The 23,259-nt window shown below is 44.5% G+C and overlaps 1 protein-coding gene and 1 long non-coding RNA gene across 14 annotated transcripts in view; one reads left to right on the forward strand and one right to left on the reverse strand.

Moving 5' to 3' along the window:
• Positions 1-23,147, forward strand: part of CCDC13 (coiled-coil domain containing 13) — a 34,050-nt gene extending 10,903 nt beyond the window's left edge. For 4 of the 13 annotated variants that reach the window (XM_030264152.4, XM_030264153.4, XM_030264154.4 and 1 more), the window contains 10 exons: positions 427-516; positions 750-866; positions 1,671-1,775; positions 2,949-3,113; positions 3,639-3,815; positions 5,179-5,385; positions 6,199-6,293; positions 9,207-9,281; positions 10,001-10,168; positions 12,391-13,147. In XM_030264152.4, coding sequence (XP_030120012.4) covers positions 427-516; positions 750-866; positions 1,671-1,775; positions 2,949-3,113; positions 3,639-3,815; positions 5,179-5,385; positions 6,199-6,293; positions 9,207-9,281; positions 10,001-10,168; positions 12,391-12,871 — 1,680 coding nt within the window. In that variant the 3' untranslated portion in view covers positions 12,872-13,147. Of the gene's footprint in view, positions 1-426; positions 517-749; positions 867-1,670; positions 1,776-2,948; positions 3,114-3,638; positions 3,816-5,178; positions 5,386-6,198; positions 6,294-9,206; positions 9,282-10,000; positions 10,169-12,390; positions 13,148-15,664; positions 15,765-15,936; positions 16,229-21,420 lie in introns of those variants that run through there. The other 9 variants (XM_030264162.4, XM_030264157.4, XM_030264160.4 and 6 more) reach the window with 9 other exon arrangements.
• On the reverse strand, positions 15,127-16,822 carry LOC115493602 (uncharacterized). The gene is made up of 2 exons (XR_003958428.4): positions 16,684-16,822; positions 15,127-15,977 (listed from the first exon to the last, which is right to left on the reverse strand). It is a non-coding gene; the product is annotated as an uncharacterized lncRNA (long non-coding RNA).
• Positions 23,148-23,259: the final 112 nt, after the last annotated feature.

Here is a 23,259-nt window from a genome sequence, read left to right on the forward strand (position 1 = left end):
ATTAAATCTCAGTTTCAGGGTGTCAGGTGGAGTTCTCCTTTTATATTCCTCTGTTGAGTACTGTTTGCTTTTTATGAAATATTCTGAGCTTGTTTTGGATTTATGTATATGAACATTAATTTGAGGTACTTTTGGTGATAAAATGCCTCAGAAGTCTCCATACTTGAAATTTTATCCCATCTCAGCAAGTCAAAGACATCTTCTGAAATTGTTCCACAGTAAAATGTAACTCTTTGGGAAGCATTTCAGAAAAAAAGAATTATGCTTTCCTACTGATTGTGTTAAAAAACAAGGGAAAATTAAGGGGTTTTTTTTGTTTTTTAGAGTACATAAATATCCAAGTTATACTTTTTTGCTAATTAATGCTCCATGGATTGATGCTGTTCTCTGCATCCATTCTACACTAACAATGAGGTTCTTTTCCAGCTCCAGGCAGCCACAGAAAAAATCCATTCCCTTGGTGGTGATGCTGCAGGAATCAAGGAATCAACTCTGAAAATGCTGGAAGGAAACTTGGTAGGAATTGTAATTGAAATGAGGAAATCAGCAGCTGATACTCAGCTCCTTTGTAGAACAAGGATGTATCCCTGTCACCACTTTTGGGACCAAATTCCCCTATACCTCCTCTATGGCCCAAAAATTAGGTCTGGAAAAAAAAATTCAGTGGTCCTGATGGATCCATGGATGTTAATCACTTCAGTTTTTCCCTGAGGGTTCTGTTCTCACTGAGTACATTCTTCTCCTCCAAGGCTGAAAATCCAGAGGTGAAAGCACTGCAAGAAAAATTGAGCACAGCCAACGTAAAAGTGACAGAATATCGGAACCAGCTCCAGAATCTGAAACAGGAACTGAAGCTGACCCAAAAGGTACCACTGCAGGGAGCAGTCTGGGGCTGGGACCACTGCAGGAGGTTCAGGCTTGGGAAATTGGGAGGTTTTTGGCCTTTGGTTGGCCCCCATGAGCTGTTCCAGTGGAGCAGGGAGGTGAGGAAGATACCAGGAATGGGTTTGGAATTGAAATTGTGCTCCTGGACACAGGGATCTCATGTTTTGCCTCCAGCTGTCCATTGGACACAAATCCTTCTGAATTTTAAAGTTCCAGATCAGCAGAACTGTTTGTGACATAGATCCAGGTTCTTTCCTCTTTTCCCATACATTTAATTATGTATTTACTTTTAATGTAGGTTCCAGTCCCATGTGAATCAATGGGATTAAAGGTCATGTTTGAACTAAAGCATGTGTTTAAAGAGTTTGTTGGAATGACATCCAGAATAACCTTTCCCTCTGATTCATGATGGATTTAAGTGTTATTATATGCTCTGATTCTCTTTGGTTTCCCTCCTCTGTGTAGGAGACCTGCAATGCAGATCAGAGTAGAGAATGTGGTCCTAAAAATAGAACTCTGCTGACCTTTTTATAAATAATTTAAATGCTCTTCATACTAAGTTTAGCTGTGTCAGAATTTTGCAAGGGAGTTTGGTTTAGCTCCTGGTGTGTATGAAAACAATATCTCCACTCTACTCCTGAGTAAATATTCATCATATCAAAAATATCTGTGTATATTGAAAACTGCTTGTGTTCCCTGTTAGAGACAGCTGCTTTTCCTTCCCTCTCCCCAACACATCCTTTTAAGCCTTACTGTTGATCCTTATTATTAATCTTTTTTCCCAGATTTTAGCCAAAGAAGTTGGGGAAGATGTGAATATCCAAAATCTCATGGCCAATTCTGGCAACTGGCGTGGACGAGCTCAGCAAATTCTTCTTCTCCAAACCAAGGTGAGTTACGACCCTGCAAGGTGCCATTTCAGCTGGAATTCTCTTTCTAAGTACAGTTATCACCTCAGTTTAAGGTAAAAGCACTGTTATTTCTTCATTAATTCTTAGCATCTCTTTGTCAATGTGTGCACACCATGTTAATGACTCTGCATCCCTGCAAGCTTTGGTATTCCAGCTGGGAATCTTTCACATCTGTGTCAAAGGAAGGAGTTCAGTGACCTTGGAGAGCTGTGGCAGCCTAGTTCAAGTCCCAGGGTGTTTTGAAGGTGCCTGTCTCTCCACTGAGAACAGAAGGAGCCCTGTCAGTGTCTGTGCTCTGACTTAGACACCTTTGTTCAGAGCTTGGAGTCAGATGGGAAGAATTGAGGCCAGATCAGGCTTTCAAGTTGTTCCCTCGGGAGCTTCAGTAAAATCTTTAACTCTTGAGTCTTCTGAAGGGCAGAGTTTAGCTGAAATGTCAGCAGGAGGCAGAGAGGCAGTTTTGTCTGCATCTAAATAAAACTTCTCTCGGGAAATTTGATATGTAATTTTCCTATTTTTCTGCTGTTCAATTATATGCCATCAAACTGTGATTTTTTTTTTTCACTCTGAGACTTTTAACCTCTGCTTTCCCTTGAGCAAATTCCATTTCCCCCTGTTTTATCCCTGCCTGGGGTTCATCTGACCACTGTTCCTGCTGTTCTCTGCTCTAAGGTACAGATTTCTTTGATCCAGACTCCTCAGGCCCCTTCTGTAGTCAGTGGGGATCTTGTAAATCCAGTCACTGGATCAAAAGTGGGGCAGGTTCCTCCAATGCAGGGCAGAGGAACTGAGCTGTGGCAGTGCCCAGCTCCTTCTGCTGCCTATGAAAGCAGCCTGCAGTGAGCATTTGACAAGCTGAGTTCCCTTGGATTCACACAGCAGCAATTCCAATGCTCTGGAGTGCCTGTCTGGCCTCCAAATGTGGCTCCACAAAGGCACAGAGCTCCCACATGTCCCACATCTCCATCCTGCACAGATGTCCTAAAATCTGCATGTTTATTAGCAGCTAAATTTCAATTTGAAAAACCAGACACTGCTAGTGTTAATTGACCATGAAAATATCAAGAAATAATCTGAGCTGCCTCTGGCTGTGTCCTCTTTGCCCTGTACCTGTGGTAAAGCTCTGGGTGAGTTGTCGTTGTTGTGCCATAGGTTCAGGAGCTGGAGCATAAACTGAGTCATCAAAAGATCAGAGCTTCACTGCTTGAGTTGGATGAGGGATTGCTGGCATTTCCTGATCCAAGGAAGTTGTCAGTCCAAGAGAAGAACTTGCTGAAGATTCGCAGCTTGGAAAAAGAAAAGAAGGAATCTTTGGAGGTAGAATCCTGTGAGCTGACAGAGTTCTGTTTGGGTGTGGAGCGCTGTGTAATAACCTGTCCTGCCTTCAGGGTGTTTACAGCCTACCCAAAACCATTTCACAAACCCACCTGATCTGCTAGAGGAAGCTCTGCCCCACTTCACAGCCAAGCCCTGCTACAGCTGTCCCCAAACTCCTTAGCAGCCCTGTCACCCCTTGGCCAGGTGTGCATTCTTCATCCCAAACACAGACATCCTCTCACACCTCCTGTGTCTGTAGGGCTCTGCCTTCTCCATTTGAACAGAATAATGGAGAGTCAGAATCCAGAAAAATGGAAAATCAACCCAGACCACCTGGATTCCTGAGCAGACAGACCCTTTTTGGATGCTGGCAAGCAGGCAGCAAATAGCATTTATAATTTCTGCTTCCCTAGGAATAATACAGTATTCCAGTCCCATTTTTTAGAATCTACCAGGTAATGCGTGATTCTTTTTGCTTTATTTGGTGATAAATTATAATTTTCATTTCCTTTTACATCGCTGCAGAAACTCTCTGAGCAACACAACACTCTCCAAAAAAACCATGAGGAATTGAAAAAAAAACTTGATGCCTCAAAAGCCAGGAACCAAATGCTATGTGCAGAAGTGAGGACACTGAAGGGACAGATTGGAACCTTGCTGGAGAAAGGGAAACACGATGATGAGCTCATAGATGCCTTGCTGGTACAGTCTGTGTTGGTCCCAGCCCTGTTTCTATAGGTGATAAAACATCATGTCCTTTCATGGCACACACCACCTCAGGGTGCACAGGAGCCTGATGGATCCAGCTGTGACAGCCAGAGGTTTCTCTGTCAGCTGAAATCCTTCTGCATTTTGGATCAGGTCATGGAAGGGCTGTGAGACAGCACCAGGTGTGCCAGTTACAGTCCAGTGCCCTGAGCTGCAGGGACTGGCAGAAACATTTTGCAGAAGGATTGAAGTAGGTAGAGGAAGGGCTTCAGTCCTGACCCAAGGTGCTGGCCTGTGTTCTTTGTTCTGCTTTCAGCTGCCCTGGCAGATATTTTTTTTTCCTTAGAATGCCTGCAGTCCTGCAGAAATTTATTTGTTTGTAACAAAACTCCATTTATTTTGTTGCACAGCCCACAACACACAAGCTGAACCACGAGCACTAAACCATGTGCACACTCACATTCAGTAGCTGAGAGGATTTGGCCTCTTCAAAACCAAGAGTTTTAACAAAGGCTCAAAGATGCTGAGAAAGAAATAAATAACTGCTGTCATGGTCCTGCCATGGTTCTAAGCAGCCTTCCTCAATTAAAATAGCAAATATAGTAAAGAATATGCCACCTCCTAGCAGGGTTAATTCTGTGTTTCCTGATCCAGCTCCTCACTAGTTTCACACCACTCAGATTTCCCTGCTGCTGTGAGTGGGTTTTAGCTCAGCTAGCATTCACCCTTCTCCCACCAGGCACTGTGGGTGCTGACCAGCAGATTAGGGGAACCAAAAAACACTTGTCACTTTTTCTGAGTATTCCTACTAAAATTAGTACAGAAAGATGCAAGTTTATTTGGGAAGGGATGGTTAATCTCCTTTATCCCTTCTATCACAAAAGCACTTTACTTGCAGGTTGTTGGCCTGACAGAACAAACTGCCTGACAGGTATTAGATTTGTCAGTGTGGAAAAAACCTACAAAATACTGGTGAAGCAGCCTGGCCTTGTATCTGTCACCCCACAGTACCCTCAGTTTTAATATTACTATCACATGATCTAATCATGTTCTAATTCCACAAAAAGCACATTGAAATCTCGAGTTTCATTCATTTTATGGAAAAAGTCACTTCTTTATCAAAGGCCAGCCTTTCTTGCTCTGTTTTCTGCTACACTGAGCAGCAGAGCTGGCAGCAAATTGAATCTGACCATAGCTCAGATCAACATAACAAATAACATTGCCAAAGTGGCACCAGTGGAATGGGCTTGGCAAGGCAGGGGCTTTCCCTACCATTCCTAAATGGGTATTTATCTTGTGGGGTTTAAAATAATTATTGTGTACAAAATAAAGATCTCACCTGTTTCTATTTTACCAGAGCCAGCAGAAGCAAATGCAGGAGATCTTAAAGGGCCTGAGCCAGAAGGAGGATGGGAATAAGGGGTCTCAGGAGATGATGGGGCAGCACTTGGAGCCTGAGATTCAGAAAAAAGGCACCCTGATAGATGAGCTCAGCAAGTTGGTGGTTGACAGAGAAACAAAGGTTCAAATGCTGGAGAAGGAGATTGGGCAGCTCGTACTTCAGGTAGGCAAACAAATTAATTAGAGGAGCACACTTGGTAATCACTTTAGATCTGCTCTTCCACTTCCTTGTCCTTCTTATCTGGGATGGTTGCTGCCTCCAGACAGTGATCCCTGTCCTGCTGACAGTTTTTCCTGATGGAATGATAAAGCAGGAATTCTCTTTGTACTCCTCAGTTCCTTTGTGCATAACTTGAGGCTGTTTCAGCAGCAGCAAACACAGAGATACCAATCACCTCCACACATGGGCCATGTCAGGACTGTCACTGCCTGGCAGCAGGACTTGGGGCTGCACTGGGGACTCCTCAGTGCTCAGCACCCTTGGCTCCTGGAAGGAGAAAGCAAACAAATGTGTCACATCAACATCAGCAGCTGCTGCTGTCTCCCAGTCAGGATTTGTGAAGAGTATTTGGGCATCCCATTTATTGATCCAAAGCCCTCCTGGGGTTATGGTGAGGTTGTGAATCTGCCAGATACCTCAGGAATGGGGGCTGGAGCATAGATGTCAGGATCAAACCTGGGTTAGGGACACAAACCTGCTGTGCTGGCAGTGATGCTGCTGCACTGTGGGTTATTAATGCACTCTGATTTCATATGAAACTGCCCTTTTTACTGACTTCTGCTTTGTTTTCATCTTGCAATGGATGGGAATCAAAGCAAAGCTTCTGCAGAGTCCTGTAAATCAAAAGTTCTGGCTTGCTTGTAGCAATGATCAAAAGCTGCTGATTTGGCATTGGTGCAGCTGTTTTCCTCTGAACTACATAATTGGTTTTATAACATGCTCCACCATTAACAGAAGACATCTGCCCATCCACAGGACGAGTCAGGAGCTGCTCACCCACCATGCTCTGAGCACTCAGGATCACCTGAGGGGTCAGGCAGCAGCAGAGCTGGAAGGACAGAATCTGCCTGGTAAGAAAATCAGAAAGTCAATATTTCGAGTTGTTTGAGTAATCCAGGAGCTTGGTTTTCCCAGGGAGTTTCATCAAACCACAAGTGCTTTGTGCCAACAGCTGTGGCAGCCTGTTTGCAATATATGGGAATCTCTAATCACATTATCTCTTGGACTTTTGTCCTGGAACTGAGAAGGATGTACAGACTTGTAGACATTACTAGATTTGGCATGGTGGTAGTGCAGCTATTTCTCCTCCTGCAGCTCAGATAATGTTTATGTGGTCAGCTGAAGTGCCTGGGAGTCTTTTCCCTTATGAGACATGGGGCTTCTAACGAGCAGATTTCTGTGAGCAGGGTGGGGAGTGAATGCAAAGTGCCATTTTAGGTGAGCATTAAATCACTGGTGCATTATTTAAATCAATAAATGCTCTTTGAGTAGGATTTACATGCAGAAATGTTGAAAACACACCACATCATTTGTTCTTACCAAACACCCTCTTTAAAGCCTTGCTGAGGACTGTGTAAATTACACTAATCTTAGTGCAGCAATAAATCTGATTTCTGTTTACACTGATGTGACTCTGGGTCACTCTGGCTGTGTAAAGGGACCATGGTACCACTGCAAGTTATATCCTTCCCTGTTAATTTTCTGCCGAGTTTGTTGCTAAAGAGTTCATAGTCTAATTGATAGTGAGAATTTGAGACTGGTCTGATGGGGATGGGGGAAATTTTTCATTAAGATAAAGTTACAACTGATCTCTTCTGTGTAATTTCCTCCCTCATTACTTTAGACACCCAATTTGGCTTTAAAATCAGGTGAGTATCTCTGGGTCTAAGTAAAGCATTACTATAAAATATAAGAAGAATTCTATGATTTTGAGTTGGTATTAAAACATCCTTAATTTAAAAGTTTCTGCATCCTTCTGACTGTTTTAATTCCCCCCCTTCTAATTCTGCAGAAGTTGTTGTGCTCTCCTGGAGCAAATTTATATTTTATCCCTTTTTTTTTTTTTTTTTACCTCACATGTCTGCTGATGGTAACAGGAACCAAAGCTGGGTAATGGCTTTGTGGAAACCACTAAGTGCAATGCATAAATTATTGCTTGTGTACAGGGCCAAGGGCTCTGTAGTGGAAAGAGCTGACGTGTCAGGTGGGCAATGAATGATCCTGAAAAACTCTGAGAGCTGTTAATAACTTGGCCAGCAAGGCTCACTTCTTCCATTAACTTTAATATGCTGATGAACTCTCAATTCTGTTTGGCTGTAGTGAATCATCTTTTCCTATCAGAAAAGGTGAAATGAAAACCGCTATAAATAGATGCTAAACGTTTTGGAGGTGGCAGAGTAAAAATCTGCATTTTTAGACTGGGCCAAGGCTGTCAGTATGAACCTTAACTTGATTTTAGGATTAACCACTCCTAGCCCAGAAGGCACATCTGTCACTTCCACAAAACTAAGGCTTTATCCTCTTGTTAGCTACAGCTAAAGTAAGGAAACATGGGGGGAGTCTGCAGGGACTTGGCTTTGGGCAGCTGAATTTGTGTTGAGGAAACAAACACACACTGAAATGGGGTGTCCCAAACAAATACCTCCTGAAATGGGGTGTCCCAAAGAAACACACACCTGAAATGGGGTGTCCCAAACAAACACACACCTGAAATGGGGTGTCCCAAACACAGACACAGCTAAATGGGGTGTCCCAAACACAGACACACTAAATGGGGTGAACCAAACACAGACACACTAAATGGGGTGAACCAAACACACACACACTAAATGGGGTGTCCCAAACAAACACACACTAAATGGGGTGTCCCAAACAAACACACACCTAAATGGGGTATCCCAAACAAATACCTCCTGAAATGGGGTGTGCCAAACACAGACACAGCTAAATGGGGTGTCCCAAACACACACACACACACACACACAGGTAAATGGGGTGTCCCAAAGAAACACACTGAAATAAGGTGTCCCAAATAAACACCCACACCTGAAATGGGGCATCCCAAACAAATACCTCCTGAAATGGGGTGTGCCAAACAAACACACACTGAAATGGGGTGTCCCAAATAAACACCCACACCTGAAATGGGGTGTCCCAAAGAAAGACACACTGAAATGGGGTGTCCCAAACACACATGCACTGAAATGGGGTGTCCCAAAGAAACACACACCTAAATGGGGTATCCCAAACAAATACCTCCTGAAATGGGGTGTCCCAAACAAACACACACTGAAATGGGGTGTCCCAAACACACAGAGGTAAATGGGGTGTCCCAAACACAGACACAGCTAAATGGGGTGTCCCAAAGAAACACACACTGAAATGGGGTGTCCCAAAGAAACACCCACACCTGAAATGGGGTGTCCCAAACACACACACACACACTGAAATGAGGTGTCCCAAATGCACACACACACACACACTGAAATGGGGTGTCCCAAACACAGACACACTGAAATGGGGTGTCCCAAACACAGACACACTGAAATGGGGTGTCCCAAACACACACAAACTCCTAAATGGAGTGTCCCAAGCACACGTCATTATCCATAAAGCTCATCCAGGCTGGCAGTGATAACTCCAGTGTTATCAGCTGGCTCCTCCTCTTACAGCAATGAACCTGACAGATCTTCCTGAGGGTTTTCACAAAGCAGATTTCATAAAGCTGTGTGAAAGATATTTTTAAATATAAAAATATATTTTTGGGAAATATGAGTTGTGCCCTGCATTGCAGAGCAGGGGTCGCTTTGTTAGGGAAATCTGTGACATGCAAACTGCACAGAGCTGGGATTGCCTCTGCCAGTGCTGGGTGAAGGTGTGAGGTGAGGGAGTTTTTCCCTACAACACACAGCCCCTGGGAAAGGACTGGAGCTCTGGGAATGCTGCCCTGTGTGAAGCCCCTAACACAGCTTTCCTCCCCCCAGCACAGTGTCTGCGATGGGCCACGTGCTCGTGGAGTCAGCAGCCACAGAGCCTTTCTTCCTCATCCCACCTGGAAGGTGGGTATATAAACTTCATTTTCAGCCAGGAAAGTGCTCTGCCATGCTCTGCAAGCTGCTGGGAATCCTTGCTCTGCCTGCCTTGTTTCTGTAATGAAAGCTTCCTGCACCATCCCTCCTACCTGAAGCTGTCTGAGAGCTCTAACATCTGATTTCTCTCTTAATATTGTAATTGACTGCTTGTTTGACACCAATCTTTTTACTCCCAACCACCAAGATTTCTCCTGCTTTTTTTGTTCTAAAGAAGGTGTTCCTGAAAGCTGAGAGGTCAGAGAAGTAATGAACTACATAATAATGGGATGCATGGGAAAACTGCTTCTTCCTTTCAGCACATTTTGGACACAAGAACAGCCATTGTGCAAGTGCTGCCTGAAGCCTTTCAGAGGGGGAAAATCAATAGCAGGGCATTTAATAGTTCAGTGTAGCACTTGGGAGATACAATCTCCCTTTACTTTGGCAGCAGCAGCGGGAGGAGAGTCAGGAGTAATGAATTGATCAGAGGTGGAAGTTTGTTTTCAGGGGTGATGGGGAGGGGAAGCATCTTTCTAATGACACTCCCTGTGACTCTATATCGAAATATTTCGGTGCTATTTATTGCAGCCTAGAGATGGGTGCTGGGGGGAGGTGGTGAGCCTGGCTCTGCATCCTGCCTTCACCTTCAGACACGTGTATTGGAGTTACTGCTCAAATGCTGCTTTGTTTCGTTCCTTTCATTTCAGGAGTGGGAACCAGGCTCTCTGTGCTTGTGCTTCCCTCAGGTCTGCTGGCACGGACAGCTCCAGCCGGGAGGCGCTGCTGGGACAGATCAAAAGGCAAAGTGCTCTGTGCCAGGCTGCCAAAGCAGAGAGGAAAAAGCTCTTGGAGCTGGTGGCTGTGCTGGAGAAAAGGTACAGCCTCATCCCAGCAGCATCCTTTGTGGGGTGCTGGGATCAGGGGCACTGCAGAGTCTGGGATTGCACTACAGAACATCACACGCTGCCATCCTTGCCTTAAATAGGGGGTTTTCAGTTTTTTTCTGCTCAATTTCCCTGCCTGGCTGATGATTCATTCTTTTTATTATTCTTTTAGAACAAAGGGCAGAAAAAAATGGAGCCATCTTCCAGCTTGCTGCTCCTAGATAAAACCAGAATTGCTGTATTTATACATGCATGGCCTTATTGAGGCAGCAGTAGTAAATACTGTAATTATTGTTATAATATTCTCTTCCAAAGCTTTTCACATTCCTTTTTAAGTTTCATTGTATCCTTTTCTAAATGAATTTATTCTGGTTTAACAGAGGCATAGCAGTGACTTTTTAAAAAAATTTACTTTCTATACTTCAATTCAAGGTAAGATGATGTTAAAAGCCAACCATGGTTTTGGAGAGAGGGGAAAAGTGAAGTAATTTTTTTTTTTTGGACACCTTTCAGCTATTGTTTGTTTTTTTTTCCCAGTATGTGTTATTTGATTTTCAAATCTGTATTCCAATATTGGTAGTATATTCCTGTCTATGTGCTTATCAATACAATAAGCACTGTTTGCTTGCTTGAATTTACCACAGTTGTCATTCTCACTTGTATAATAACTTTTGTCCTGTATGAATAATCACAGAAAAAAACAGATTTTTTTTTTTCTTTTAGAACTGTGGAAAAGGTGCTTTTAAAGCTAAATTCTGGAAATACATGCTGGGAAAAATCTTTTTCATGTTTGTAAGCCCAGTGACTTTAACAGAGCTCTGCAGTCAGATGAGGATGGGGCTGTGAGTGGTAACTGAAGTGTGGCCACCACCAATATGGGATAATGAAAAGCAGAGTCAATGAAATGCACAGTTGCTTGTAAAATGTGCCATAAACTGATGATTCAGCAGCTCCACAGTTATCACACATTTATCAAGCAGGTAACATAAATTTTGTGTGCAATAACTCTTGGAAGACCTCAGGATAATATAGCACCAGTCAGATTTCAACATGAATATATTTTTAAAAATCAGATTTTCCTCCTCTTCCCTCCACTGCTGGGGTGTAACAAAGTTCAGGTAACACAGATAATGTTTAAATCAAGAGAAGAGCCCTGGGGATTGTTATAAGTGGGATTTTTCTACAGCATTTTAGTTTAAATTATTCCTATTGGCAGATGATTCCATTAAAAAATCCCTCAGATCTTGCCATTTTTCCTCCAGTTTTTGTGTAAAGTGGATGCCAGAGGAACACCAGGGTCAAATGAAAGTTTAGTGAATGCAGAACCACTGAGAGGAATAAAATGTCTCAGAGCACATCACCAGCCTGGGAATTCACTGCCACAGGAGGTCAAGTCTTGCCTGTAGCCACATTTTTAAGCCAGTGATATCATTTTATTAGAGTTGTAATATTTTTTTTTTAGATATGCCAGCTAGGAGGGAAATAAACTAATCAGAGCTCAATTCAGACAGTAGCCAGCTTCCACCTGTGGGGTCAGGAGGGAAATTCTCTTATTCAGTCCAGTCCAGTGAGTCAATCTGTGTTTCCTTTTAGCTTTAAACCCCTTGGAGTCACTTGGTGTCGGTCCCCACTGGCAGCATCAGATTTTTGCAGTTAATTTTCTGAGATGTTATTCAGGATGGAGAAAGGCAATTTGCTTTTTTGGGATGTAACCACCAGTTTCTTTTCCACCCTCTCCCATCCATGGTCATGTCTAATTGCCAAGTTTAATAAAAGCAGAAGTTTCTTTTCTTCCTCTCTGATGCAAATTTAGACTGTGTTTTTATAAACTATTTGCCTTCCAAGCTTTCCCAGAGTGACTAAAAAATTCAGTTTATTATTCCTGTAATAAAACTCCTCAGCAATCTGCAGCTTTCCTGTTCATCTGAGGGGTGAATTAACACAGGGAGCCAGAATTAAGGGATCTGAGCAAACAAACCCATTGTTTCCAGCTGTACTCATTAGTTAATTCTCTTTTGCAAATTTAGAAGATGTCACCTGATACAATTTCACTGGGATTTCTGCCTTTGGATGCACGGAAAGTTCTTTCCCTTCTGTTGGGAGCTCTGCAGGAAGAAGCAGGATTCAGTACCAAGATAGATTTGATGTAGACGTGACACAAATGAGCTGAACTCTTTTTATTTTTATTTTTTTTCTTTTTTTTTGCCTCTCAGGGTGGAGGAAATCAGCAACAACATCTTGGAAACTGAGAAGAAGCTGCAGGAAGAGGAGTGGCAGAGTGACAGCTTGGAACAGCAGCTCGAAAATCTGCAGGTGGATGCAGGGAGCAGCACAAGTGCACAGGAGCTTGCCCTGAGGAGCAGAAAAGGTGAAGGGGAGCCCTCAGCCCCAGCCACGTCCCCTATTTCACCTCTGGCCTTTATAGACAGCGACAAAATTCGGGCTCCACCTGCCAAACCCAGCCCAGGGCTGGAGCTTGCACGTGGTGATGGGACCTGCTCAGAGCCAGGAGCAAGGCAGCAGGAAAAATCCTGGCCCTTCTTCAGTGAAAAGGGTTTTCCCACAGCTCTGAGTGGGAGCAGGATTTTTGCAGCGTGTTTCCATGGGATAACTCCAGGGAAAAATCTTTCCCCTGCTCCATGCTGCCCACAGCTCCCTTTGCACTCGAGCCTGAGGGATTCAGCTGAAGGTTAAGAGCAGAATTAAAGGACATATCCCAATTTAAGGCCTGTCAGTGCCTATGAAAAACTATTGCTGGTGATGAAGTAATTAGATCTGGTGTAATTTATTATCCCATGAACGTGATAATCTCCTGCTATAAATATGAAAGCCTCCCTGGCATAGTTAAAGAAGAAGAATTCATGGTGGGTGTTAAATTTTTATTTCCCTGATCAGATCCTTTTATTGCTTAAGGACTCTGATTCTGTAAAGTGTCTAAACCAATAAAATGGCACATATTCTTAAGGAAAATTTTCCAGTGGTTTCCCTTTTTATGTGTATTTTCATAAAGTAAAAAGACTTAGAATGCCAGAAGATGAATAGCAGGGAGGGGAATTTCAATTTGGCAAATGTTGGGGTGGTGTCAGGCTGAATTAAGGTGACCAGAGAGACCACAGGGCTCATCAGAGACCTTGGATGAGCCTTTCAGAGGGACCTTGATGCTGAATGGGGACTGAATGGCTGCTTCAAACCTCCTCCTCTCTGTAAAACATGGATTTGTTCCTTAGAGCAGGATTGCTGTGTCCTTGGAAGGGGCTCCAGCCCACACTGACTCATTCTCATGTGGTTTTTTATGAGCACTGTTTCTTAGAGTTGTCTCACCTGCATTAACTGAGAGCAGAAACATTTAGGTCCCAGAAATGTGGGATCATTTTGGTGCTGTTTTATTCAGAATTTAACTGAGTTTCTGAGGGCTCAGACTTTTACACAACCTGGGGAAGTGTTGATGTGTTCTGTTACCAAATCTTCCCCTTGCAAGCTCCAAGAGAGACAAACTCTCCAGATCCTGAGGCTTTTTGGTCAAGTTTTGTTGTGCTGTAGTAAAGTTTTAGTAAGTCCCCTGGTAGCTGGCATTTCATAGTCAGAGCAAGAAGCTGTTTTCACCAGTGACAGATCCCTTCTCACTAAATATTTAGTTCATTAATCTCCTCTGCTTAAGGACTAGAAGCAAAAGTAGAAAAGGATTGGCAGTAAGGCCAATAAGGAGAAATCCCCTCTAAATCCACCAGATGAGTAGGTAACAATCTATTTCACTCCCCTGCTTTGATGAGAGCTTTGTGATGTGCCAAAACTGGAGTTTGTACAAGAAGCAAGCCTACAAGTCTGTTGTACACCTCTTCAGCAGAGCATGGAGGTTATCTCAATGCTTTCATGCCAGTGGTTGAGGAAATAAGAAGAAATTAAAAGCTTGAATACAAAATAGAGACTAGAGAACCTGCTAATTAACATAATATTTTCCTTTCTTTCTCAAAGTGCAAAATTGTAGAGAGCTGATCTAATTGCTAGTCTAATGTTTCTGGTCTCTTCAATCCAAGGGAAGTAGATAATGATGCTAAGGAGCTGCAAACAACCCAGTTGTGTTTTAAAATTATTCAAGCTTTTAATTTTCAGTGCTTTTTTTCCTGTTTTATCCAAATTATCAAAGAATAATCCCAGAGGAGGGATAGGTAAGTAACAGCAGGTTTTCCTCAGCTCTGTAAAGCACAGCCTCAAGATCAAAAGCATTTTTTAGCTGTACAATGCAGCCTTTTCTTCTCATTTGTTTTTGTCAGAGTTCAGTACTCTCCAACCAGATAATTCTACACAAGGAGTGTTTATATTTTTAATACCAAATGTACTTATTTGAAGATATTTGATGTTGTGAGGGATATGAATTGGGAAAAGGGTACAGAAATGTGCCAACATGACAACACCAGCACAAACCAGCAATTGCAATGCTCAGTAGGAGCACAGCACAGATTCCAGCCTGGCTGTTCCCCGTCCTGGTGCTGTATTCCCAGTTAAAAGGACTGCAGCCAGCTCCAGCCTGTTGTTTTCTTCATTTAGCTGGTTTCTTGATTTTTATGATTTATTTGGGGCTGAACCACACAAATCTTTCCCTAACGTTACCTGGCTCCAGGTAGCAGTGCTGGCTATTGATTATTTTAGAGAAAAGCCATTTATTTACATTTGCTAAAATGATTCAGCCTTCTATCTTCTATCTACAGCAGAGATCACCCTGCAGCCCCGCAGGGCTGGGATAAGTTCAGCATCCTCTGCAATAGCTGTGCTCCCTTCCTGCACTCCTTTCTGAGCTCCCTGAACATTTCTCTGGTCCTCCTTCCCCTGTAGTGATTTACTGGTCACAAATTTTGCTTCTCCAGTCCCAGCTGTAAACTTGAATTACATTTTCTCTATAACCCTGAAAAAAATTTCTGATTTTTTTTCTTTTTGGAATGACCAGAGCTGCATGTTTTGGGTAGACCTTTATTTAGGAAAGCATTCCTGAGTTAGAACCTTGGTTTGAAGTACACCTTGAAGTACATTTAACCTATATTTTGTTTATGCTGAGGATCAAAGTGTTTTAAAAAGTCGTTTCAGTGGGTGCCACTTGCAAACTTTGTCCCAGACACTCAGGAAGCCACAGCTGTCATAATCTGAAACACAATTACAAGATTAACATCAAATTAATCCTTTTCAGCTGTTTGTAACCTCTTATTTTGGTCACTTCAATATTTTGGATTCATTGTTTTCCTCCCTACGTATGTAGGCATGTATTTAGCCCTGAAATGCAAATTCATCATGTTTTCATTTTGCTGGAAGGAAATTAAGTCTGTCATATATTTATGATATGGATGTAACATAGAATTTAGAAGATCAAATATTTATTTGAAAGATTAAGTATATAGTTTGAGAGAATAAATTCAGTGTTTATGGATAATAACTCAGCGTGCTGCCAGAACTGATTTGCTGTTTCACTAAAACTCCTTTCTGTGGTTGAATCTCCAGCCCAGCCCGGCCTCCCCTTGCCTGTGAGTGACAGAGAGGAGCTCTCTGCATCCCTGCTCGAGCTGCCCCGGGAAGCTCAGGAGGAGGAGCTGAGCAGGAGGTATGTTCTCCCTTTCTCCACGCTGGGATCACTCTGTCCTGCACTCTGCTCTGGTATCAAAGCACCTCAGCTCCTGTTTCAGTGTTTCTTCCCCAGAACAGAGGTGTCTGTTCTCGATTTGCTTTGAAGCTCCCCAGCTCACAGAGAGGTTTTTCCTTTTCTTTCCCCGCAGTCTTGGCTTCCAGATGGATGAGAACAAAGGTCTGAGAGTGCCTGAGAGAGACAAAGGAGATGATTTTAAACTGCATCAAGTCCTAATGGAGGAAGTGAGGGATAGTTCTTCACAGGCTGTTCAGCACCATGCACCAGAGAAGAGTTAATCCAGATATTCCCAGTCCTTTGTGCTGCAGAGCAGGGAGAGAGCCCAGGCACCAGTGTCATTTTGCAGCCTCAAATCGTGTCATTTCTTTAGCATTTGCAGGAGAGGATGAGAAGCAGGGATGAAATACAAAAAGTGAAGGTTTTATGTGTCAGCAGTTTCTGTCTCTGAGGGTTGGCAAGCAGGGCTGGTGGGTGTAGTTTGGGAAGCTGTAGTTCTGCAGGGGGATTTTGAATAAAACCTTCCAGGTTTCAGCACAATGTTCCCTGTGAGGGCTCGATATTCAATCTGCTGCTGCCTTTATCAGCTCAGGAAGGAATTTGCTGTACAAAAGTTAGGCCAGCCCCCTTCCTTAGAGCAAAACAAGCTCTGTTTTTATCCCCACACTGCTACCTGCCTGTCTCAGGCTTTCTGTAGCACTTCAGTGCTGAGGCACAGGATTAGCCTGACCTGGGACAATCTGCAAATCAGCTTTGGGTGGGCTCCTCTCGTCATTCCTACCTCTTTCTTTGCTTGAACATACTGGCAGCAGTTTTCTGCAATTCCAGTGAGTTTCCACTGAAAAGCTGTGCAGATTACCCCTGCAATGAGTCAACCTACCTTAAATTCAGCTCATTCCATACAAAACTTGCCATCCAGGTTATGAATTCCCTGTTTCTGAGTCTCTGCATTCGTCCATCATGCTGATCTTGTTCTCCCTGGGAGGAAATGCTACAAAATGCAGGCAGGTCTTCACTGCAGCACTACTGGGACTTTTGGAGCTGCTGCAAACCCTGCCAGCCTGTCCTTCTCTGCTGCAGCACAGTGAGGACACAGAGTGCAAGCTAATCAGGCATTGCCATGCAGCCTGCCAGGGCAGAGCAGCCTTGGGGGTTCCAGGCAAATGGAGAGCCAGGCATTTTTGTACAGTGCTGCTTTGTTTCTCACTTGAAAGTCTTGAAAGCTTTTCTTTTTCTCCTTTGCTTTGTCAGCCTCTTTTTATGAGCCTGAAGTTTGTCAGGCTTCAACCCCAGCCAGCACTACCAGTGCAAAGTGGATTTTTGGGTATGAAAACCACTGCTCCCTTCCCCAGCATGGGGATTTCATCCTGTGCAGAGTGGAAAAAAGCAGAGCAGGAGTCACTCCAGATGTGTTGTCCCTGTCTTTTTTTCCTGCTTAGGTTCAGAAATGTCTCTCTTCAAGAAATGTCTCGTTTCAAACAGTTCCTGCAGTCCCTGATGGAGGAAGTCAGGGAGCTGGGGATAAGCTCAGCACCTGGGAGTTAGCAGGGAATTAACTCTCCCTGTGCTCATGAGGCTGCTCCACTCCCCCAGCACTGCCCTGGAGCCCAGCCCAGCTCTCAGGGGCCTCTCTCACAAAAAGCAGGACCATCCATTGCAATATTTTTCCTGCCAGCAGCACCAGAGGAAAAAGCATCTTGTAACCCTCTATCATCTCTGGACAAGCTGAGGAATAAATCCTGGGTTGAGACGAGCCACAGCTTTGCTTTCAGCTCCATCCTGATGCCTCTGCAGAGGGGAGGGATCCTCTGGTAGGGATTTTAAGGGCGTGCAGGAGTGAGCAGATCCCTTGGAAAAGCTGCCTGAGCAGGGGCAGGGCTGTGGGGACTGTGCTGTGCAGTGGCTGCTAAATTCAGGCTGTAACCCGGAGCTGCAGGTTCTGATTTCACTTACACAGGAGTGTGAATCAATAATATTTTCCCAGGAGCAGAGCAGAGGCATCTGCTGCCTTTCCTTGTGCCCTGTCCCAGGGAAGCTGTGAAGATCAAACCTCTCTCCAGGAAAAGGGCTCTGAGTCAGCCCCTGAAGCACAGGGAGGACACTGGGATGTCACAGAACACACATGGCTCTCCTGCAAACCTCAAGTGCTGCAACACTCATTTCTTTAACTTTGTGCTTTTTTTGGGGCTGCACAGAAGCACTTTCTCCTTTTTTTCTGCATCACTGGATGCCTTATCAAAGAAAGAACCCAGCCACTATAAAGCAGTTTATTTAGGCAGCCTGTACCTGTAAGCAGCTGCTGCTCATGGAAATGTGCAATCTGTCTCCTGTCAGAGTGGAGAATGTCCAGGGCTTCTCAGGATTTTGAAATACACTTCCCCAGAGTGATCTGCCTTGAATTCTCCCCGTGCTGGCTCTTGCTAGTTCCCAGTTTTCAAAGGATGAGACCAATTTTCTTGCAGCATGTTGCTAAATACAAGAAACCCTGGCAGCCCTTGAGAGCAGCAGCCCCCTGCACCCCAACCCATCACTCAGAGAACAAAATCAATGACAATATTTTTCTCTCAGCCTGAAAAATCCCCACTCTGGAGATCCTCAGCCCCAGGACCTCCCCAGCACACTTGTGCATTTCTTTCAGGGATACAGCTGATATGAAATCACCACAACCCCCTGCTACCCTTGGAACTTTCAGTGAGTTTTTTAGCCTGTTAAAATCCTGTGTTTCAATTCCAATTTGAATTTCTCTGGCTCCAGTTTGCAGCCAGCCATAGTTTTGCCTCTCTCAGATAAAAGCACTGTGAGTCCCCAGCATTTCCTCACTGGGACAACCCTCATCCAGTGAGAAGTCGTGTCCCAGGCAGCTTTTTGATAAGCTCTGAGTTTTTTCAGCCTCTCACTGCAGCTGATGGTGGTGACAGGCTGAAGGTGACATTTCTGGCACGGGCTGGTGGGTACAGTTAAGGTTAATTCTGCTGCCAGTATTTAGTTATGGGCACTCCTTGTTAGGATTTAGTCAGGTCTCACCTCCAAATATGAGTTCTCCAAACATTTGGGCTGAGCCAAAATCTGTCTCCTGCCCTGGAGGTGGGCAGAGCACTTCCATGGAGCAGCCATAAAGTGCCTGATGGATGCATCCCACTTTAAAGTACAGCTGAACTGCTGGGCATAAATGATCTCTGATGAACTGTCCTTCTTTCCTTTGGGCCTGTTGCCAGGAGTTTACCTGCAAAGAGCTTTCCAAAGTGGCTGTAAGGTGAATTAAGTTGCACTAGGGTGGTTAAATGTAGACAGCAGTGACACAGGAGAGCTCTCCCTGCTCTGGGATCTGCTTGCACAAGGGGCACAGGATCAGCTGGGGAGGGTCAAAGCCCATCCCAGGGAATTTAGAGCTGTGGATTGAGGCTCTGGGTGGCTCCTACCCTCCCTGAGGCTCCAAAGCAGGACAGGAATGGCAGGAGGAGATGGATTTCAGCCCTTTATGTGGGAGAAATGCTGGCAAAGGGGAACTGAGTTGGATACTGCTTTGCTGTCCCCCCTGCAGCAGCCCCAGCCATCAGCTGCCACTGCCCTGCAAGGCACAGAGTGGGACAAAAGGGAAGAGTTCAGCTTTAAATGGAAAAACACTCTGGCAGAGCCCCTGTGCTCTAAATTAAGCCCCAGCAGAGCCAAGAGGGGGATTGGGTTTCTCATTTCTCATCCTCTCCCCTGCAGGCCCAGCTCCTGAGCTGGCTGCTCCCATGGGACAGGCTGGCCTCGCTCAACAAATGCCACCCAAATCCCTGGGATCTCCACTTACAGCTCCAAACCCACGCCAGGCAGGGGCTGAGAGGCTCAGAGCAGCTCCTTGGCCAGGAGGAGAGGATCTGTGGGATGCAGTGGGGCAGCAAGGAGCAGAGGGGCTGTTCCAGCCTGCCCCCGAGCTGTGGGGCACTTCTGGGAATGGGAGGGCAGGAGCTGGAGGCTCTGGGGTTTGACCTGGTGCTGGGAGCCTCCCTCAGAGCCTGTCCCTGCCGTGGCTGGAGGTCTGGGGGCCTTGGTGGGGTCAGTGGGGGCCATGGGGGATGGGCAGAGCCATTCTGGGGGTGCTGAGAGGGGTCCTGGAGGTGAGCATGGATGGATGGATGGATGGATGGGTGATGGATGGATGATGGATGGATGGATGGATGGATGGATGGATGGATGGATGGATGGATGGATGGATGGATGGATGGATGGATGGATGATGGATGGATGGATGGATGGATGATGGATGGATGATGGATGGATGGATGATGGATGATAGATGGATGGATGGATGATGGATGGATGGATGATGGATGGATGATGGATGGATGGATGGATGATGGAGGATGGATGATGGATGGATGGATGATGGATGGATGATGGATGGATGGATGGATGGATCATGGATGGATGGATGATGGATGGATGGATGGATGGATGGATGATGGATGGATGGATGGGTGGATGGATGGATGGATGGATGGATAGATGATGGATGATGGATGGATGGATGGGTGGATGGATGGATGATGGATGGATGATGGATGGATGATGGATGGATGGATGGATGGATGATGGATGGATGGATGGATAGATGATGGATGATGGATGGATGGATGGGTGGATGGATGGATGGATGATGGATGGATGGATGGATGATGGATGGATGCATGCATGGATAGAGGGATGGATGGATGGATACATGGACAGAGGGATGGATGGAGGTATGGATGGGATAGATGGATGGATGATGGATACATGGATGGATGGATACATGGATGGATGTCACATCCCACTCTCCTGAGCCATCCTGGTGGGACTGGCATGTTCCCAGTGATGTTTGCATGAGGAACCCAATGGGACAAGCTCAGGCAGTAAAAATAATCCAGGTGAGGCCTGTGAGAACAGGAGAGGAACAAGGACATGGAGCGTAGGAAAAGGGGGAGTGGCTTTAAACTGACAGAAGGGAATAGGTTTAGAAGGAATTTTGGGAACAAATTCCTGGCTGTGGGAGTGGTGAGGCCTGGCAGAGGCTCCCAGAGAAGCTGGGGCTGCCCCTGGATCCCTGGCAGTGTCCAAGGCCAGGCTGGACAGGGCTTGGAGCCACCTGGGACAGTGGGAGGTGTCCCTGCCATGGCAGGGGTGGGATTAGAGGAACTTTAATGTCCCTCTCAACCCAAACCATTCTGGGATCCTATGATTAAAAACTTCTGTGCTTCCCATTCAAATTTCTGCTCCAGCAGCAGGGGCCCAGGAGCCAGGGACTTTGTTTGGTGTCCCCATTAATGTCCCCAGTTTGTCCCAAGCCTCCCTAGGGCAGAGCCAAGCGCCTTTCCTGGAACCCACCACCTTTCTCAGGCACTAAAGAGGGGCCTGGCCTCAAATCCTGTGCCACAACTTCCAGCAACCCCCCAAATATTTGAAAAAAATATCACTTGAAGATGTTTAAAGCCATAAACATTGGGGCAGTAAAACACAGAAATGTCCCACCGCTGAGGAAGACACCCTGGTCACATTAAAAATAAATCTTATTATAGTAGAAATCATGAGCGAGGAGGGTGTTAATTTTTAAAAATATCTATAAATTAAAGCAAAATTATTTTTATCACCACAGCTCCCAGAGCCTCATGAAAAACCACTTGGCTCTTCACCTGTGTTGCACTTTGAACTCAGCAGGATTACAGATTTCTCAGGATTAAAAAAAAAAAAAAAACAACCAAAGAAGGTGAAAATCTACCGTCTGCCTGAAACTCTCTGGATGCTCCAGGGGGAGCAGCAAAAAAAAAAAAAGGGGGAAAAAAAGGGATTTGAGGCCTTCTTTTGCTTTCTGCATTGGGATGGGGAGTGAGTGGGTTTTTTGCCAGGGGGGTGACACTGATCTGCCTTTCCTCATTTTCTCCCCACCCCACACTGAGCCCACGCCTTTCTCTGTCCACAGATTTCTTTTCCCTCCTGCTGAGGCTCCTCTGCCTGCGACAGGCACCGGGAGATTGAGGAATTGTGAGGATTTCTGAGGAATTGTGGCCCGTGCTTATCTGCACCGAGCTCTTAATTAGCCAGTTAATTATAGCCAGGTCCCTGGGCAGGGATGGAGCTGCAGCAGCAGGATCAGGGCTGGGCCATCCGAGGGCTGCATCCACATTGTTGTAAATAAATACTATAATATTGTCCTTTTGTGGAAACCCAGGGCATTGAGGAATATTTCTCTGTCTGCCCTGGGGTGCTCTGACTCCCAGGAAAACACTGACTTTGACCCTCATTCATAGAGAAAACTTCCAAAGCTTCAAGGTAAACTAGAAACCACAAAAGTGTCAAATAGATTGTAAAAATCACAGATAGTAGTGTAGTATATCACATGAGTAAAAAAATTTAAGTTTTAAGATTTTTAGTATAAGTTCAAAATAACAAATATAAAGTGTTGTCTTAAGTTCCTTTCTTCTTCTTTCCTCATAAGTTTAAGGAATATCTTGTGATTAAGTAGAAAAATCCACATTACAAGTCTTTAAAGATCACTTATTAAGTTAAAAAAAAATAATTTCATTGTCACTTCTTAATTAAGTAACTTAGTTTTTAATTAAACTTTAAAAGCCTTATAACAAAAGATTGCTAGCCATTTTTATACTGTTTTTCATACACAGAAAGTCTAATACAGACAGTGTGCTGAAGTTTTAATAAAATAACAATAAAACAAAAACCTGAAGACCAAAAAAGCCCTTTACATCTACTTTTCCTAACAAAAAACTACTTCAAAAAAAATTTTCCCCTGTCAGGGCAGCCCTCAAAGAGTTACCCAACATAAAGCCCACAAAGTCACAGATATTAAAATGGGTGCTTTATGTATAATGTTAAAGTAACTTTGCTATAAAGATGTAGTTTTTATTTCTGTTAGGCATAGCAGTGGAATAACTGGTAGAAGAATACTTGTGTTAAAATTCCTGCTTGGTTGAGATAACATTCCATGAACACATGAACAGGACCCCTGCTGCTGATTTGCCAACTATCAAACTTGCCATGGGTAGAAAGTACAGACCAAAGCCCAAACTAAAGGGGATAACAAAAACAGACTGAAACCACAACCAAGAAATACCCTAAAAAGGCAGACCCGAGGAGGAACCGTGCTAAACAATTCTTAGAGCACGTAAACTAGTTTGGGGAAAAGTTTTAATATGCATAATTGCTTATGAATATGTAACAGGCTGATGCAATAGGAATGGGCTATAAAGGGTGTTTCCAAAATAGCAGGTGTGCTCCTGGCTGAATGCCAAGCACCCAGCCATAAATCTTTGCTTTATTGTCTTTTTCTCCTGTTGTCCTTTATTAAACTTTTACATTTTTACAGGAGAGTGAGCCTTGTTTTTCACAAGATTAAAGCACCTCCTTAGGTGCTGGGAGTGTCACCACACTGCCCTGGCTGGGGAGAGCCTCTCTGTGTGTACCAGGTGAAAAACAAAAC

This window comes from Taeniopygia guttata, chromosome 2 (assembly GCF_048771995.1).
Source record: "Taeniopygia guttata chromosome 2, bTaeGut7.mat, whole genome shotgun sequence".
NCBI classification, from domain to species: Eukaryota; Metazoa; Chordata; class Aves; order Passeriformes; family Estrildidae; genus Taeniopygia; species Taeniopygia guttata.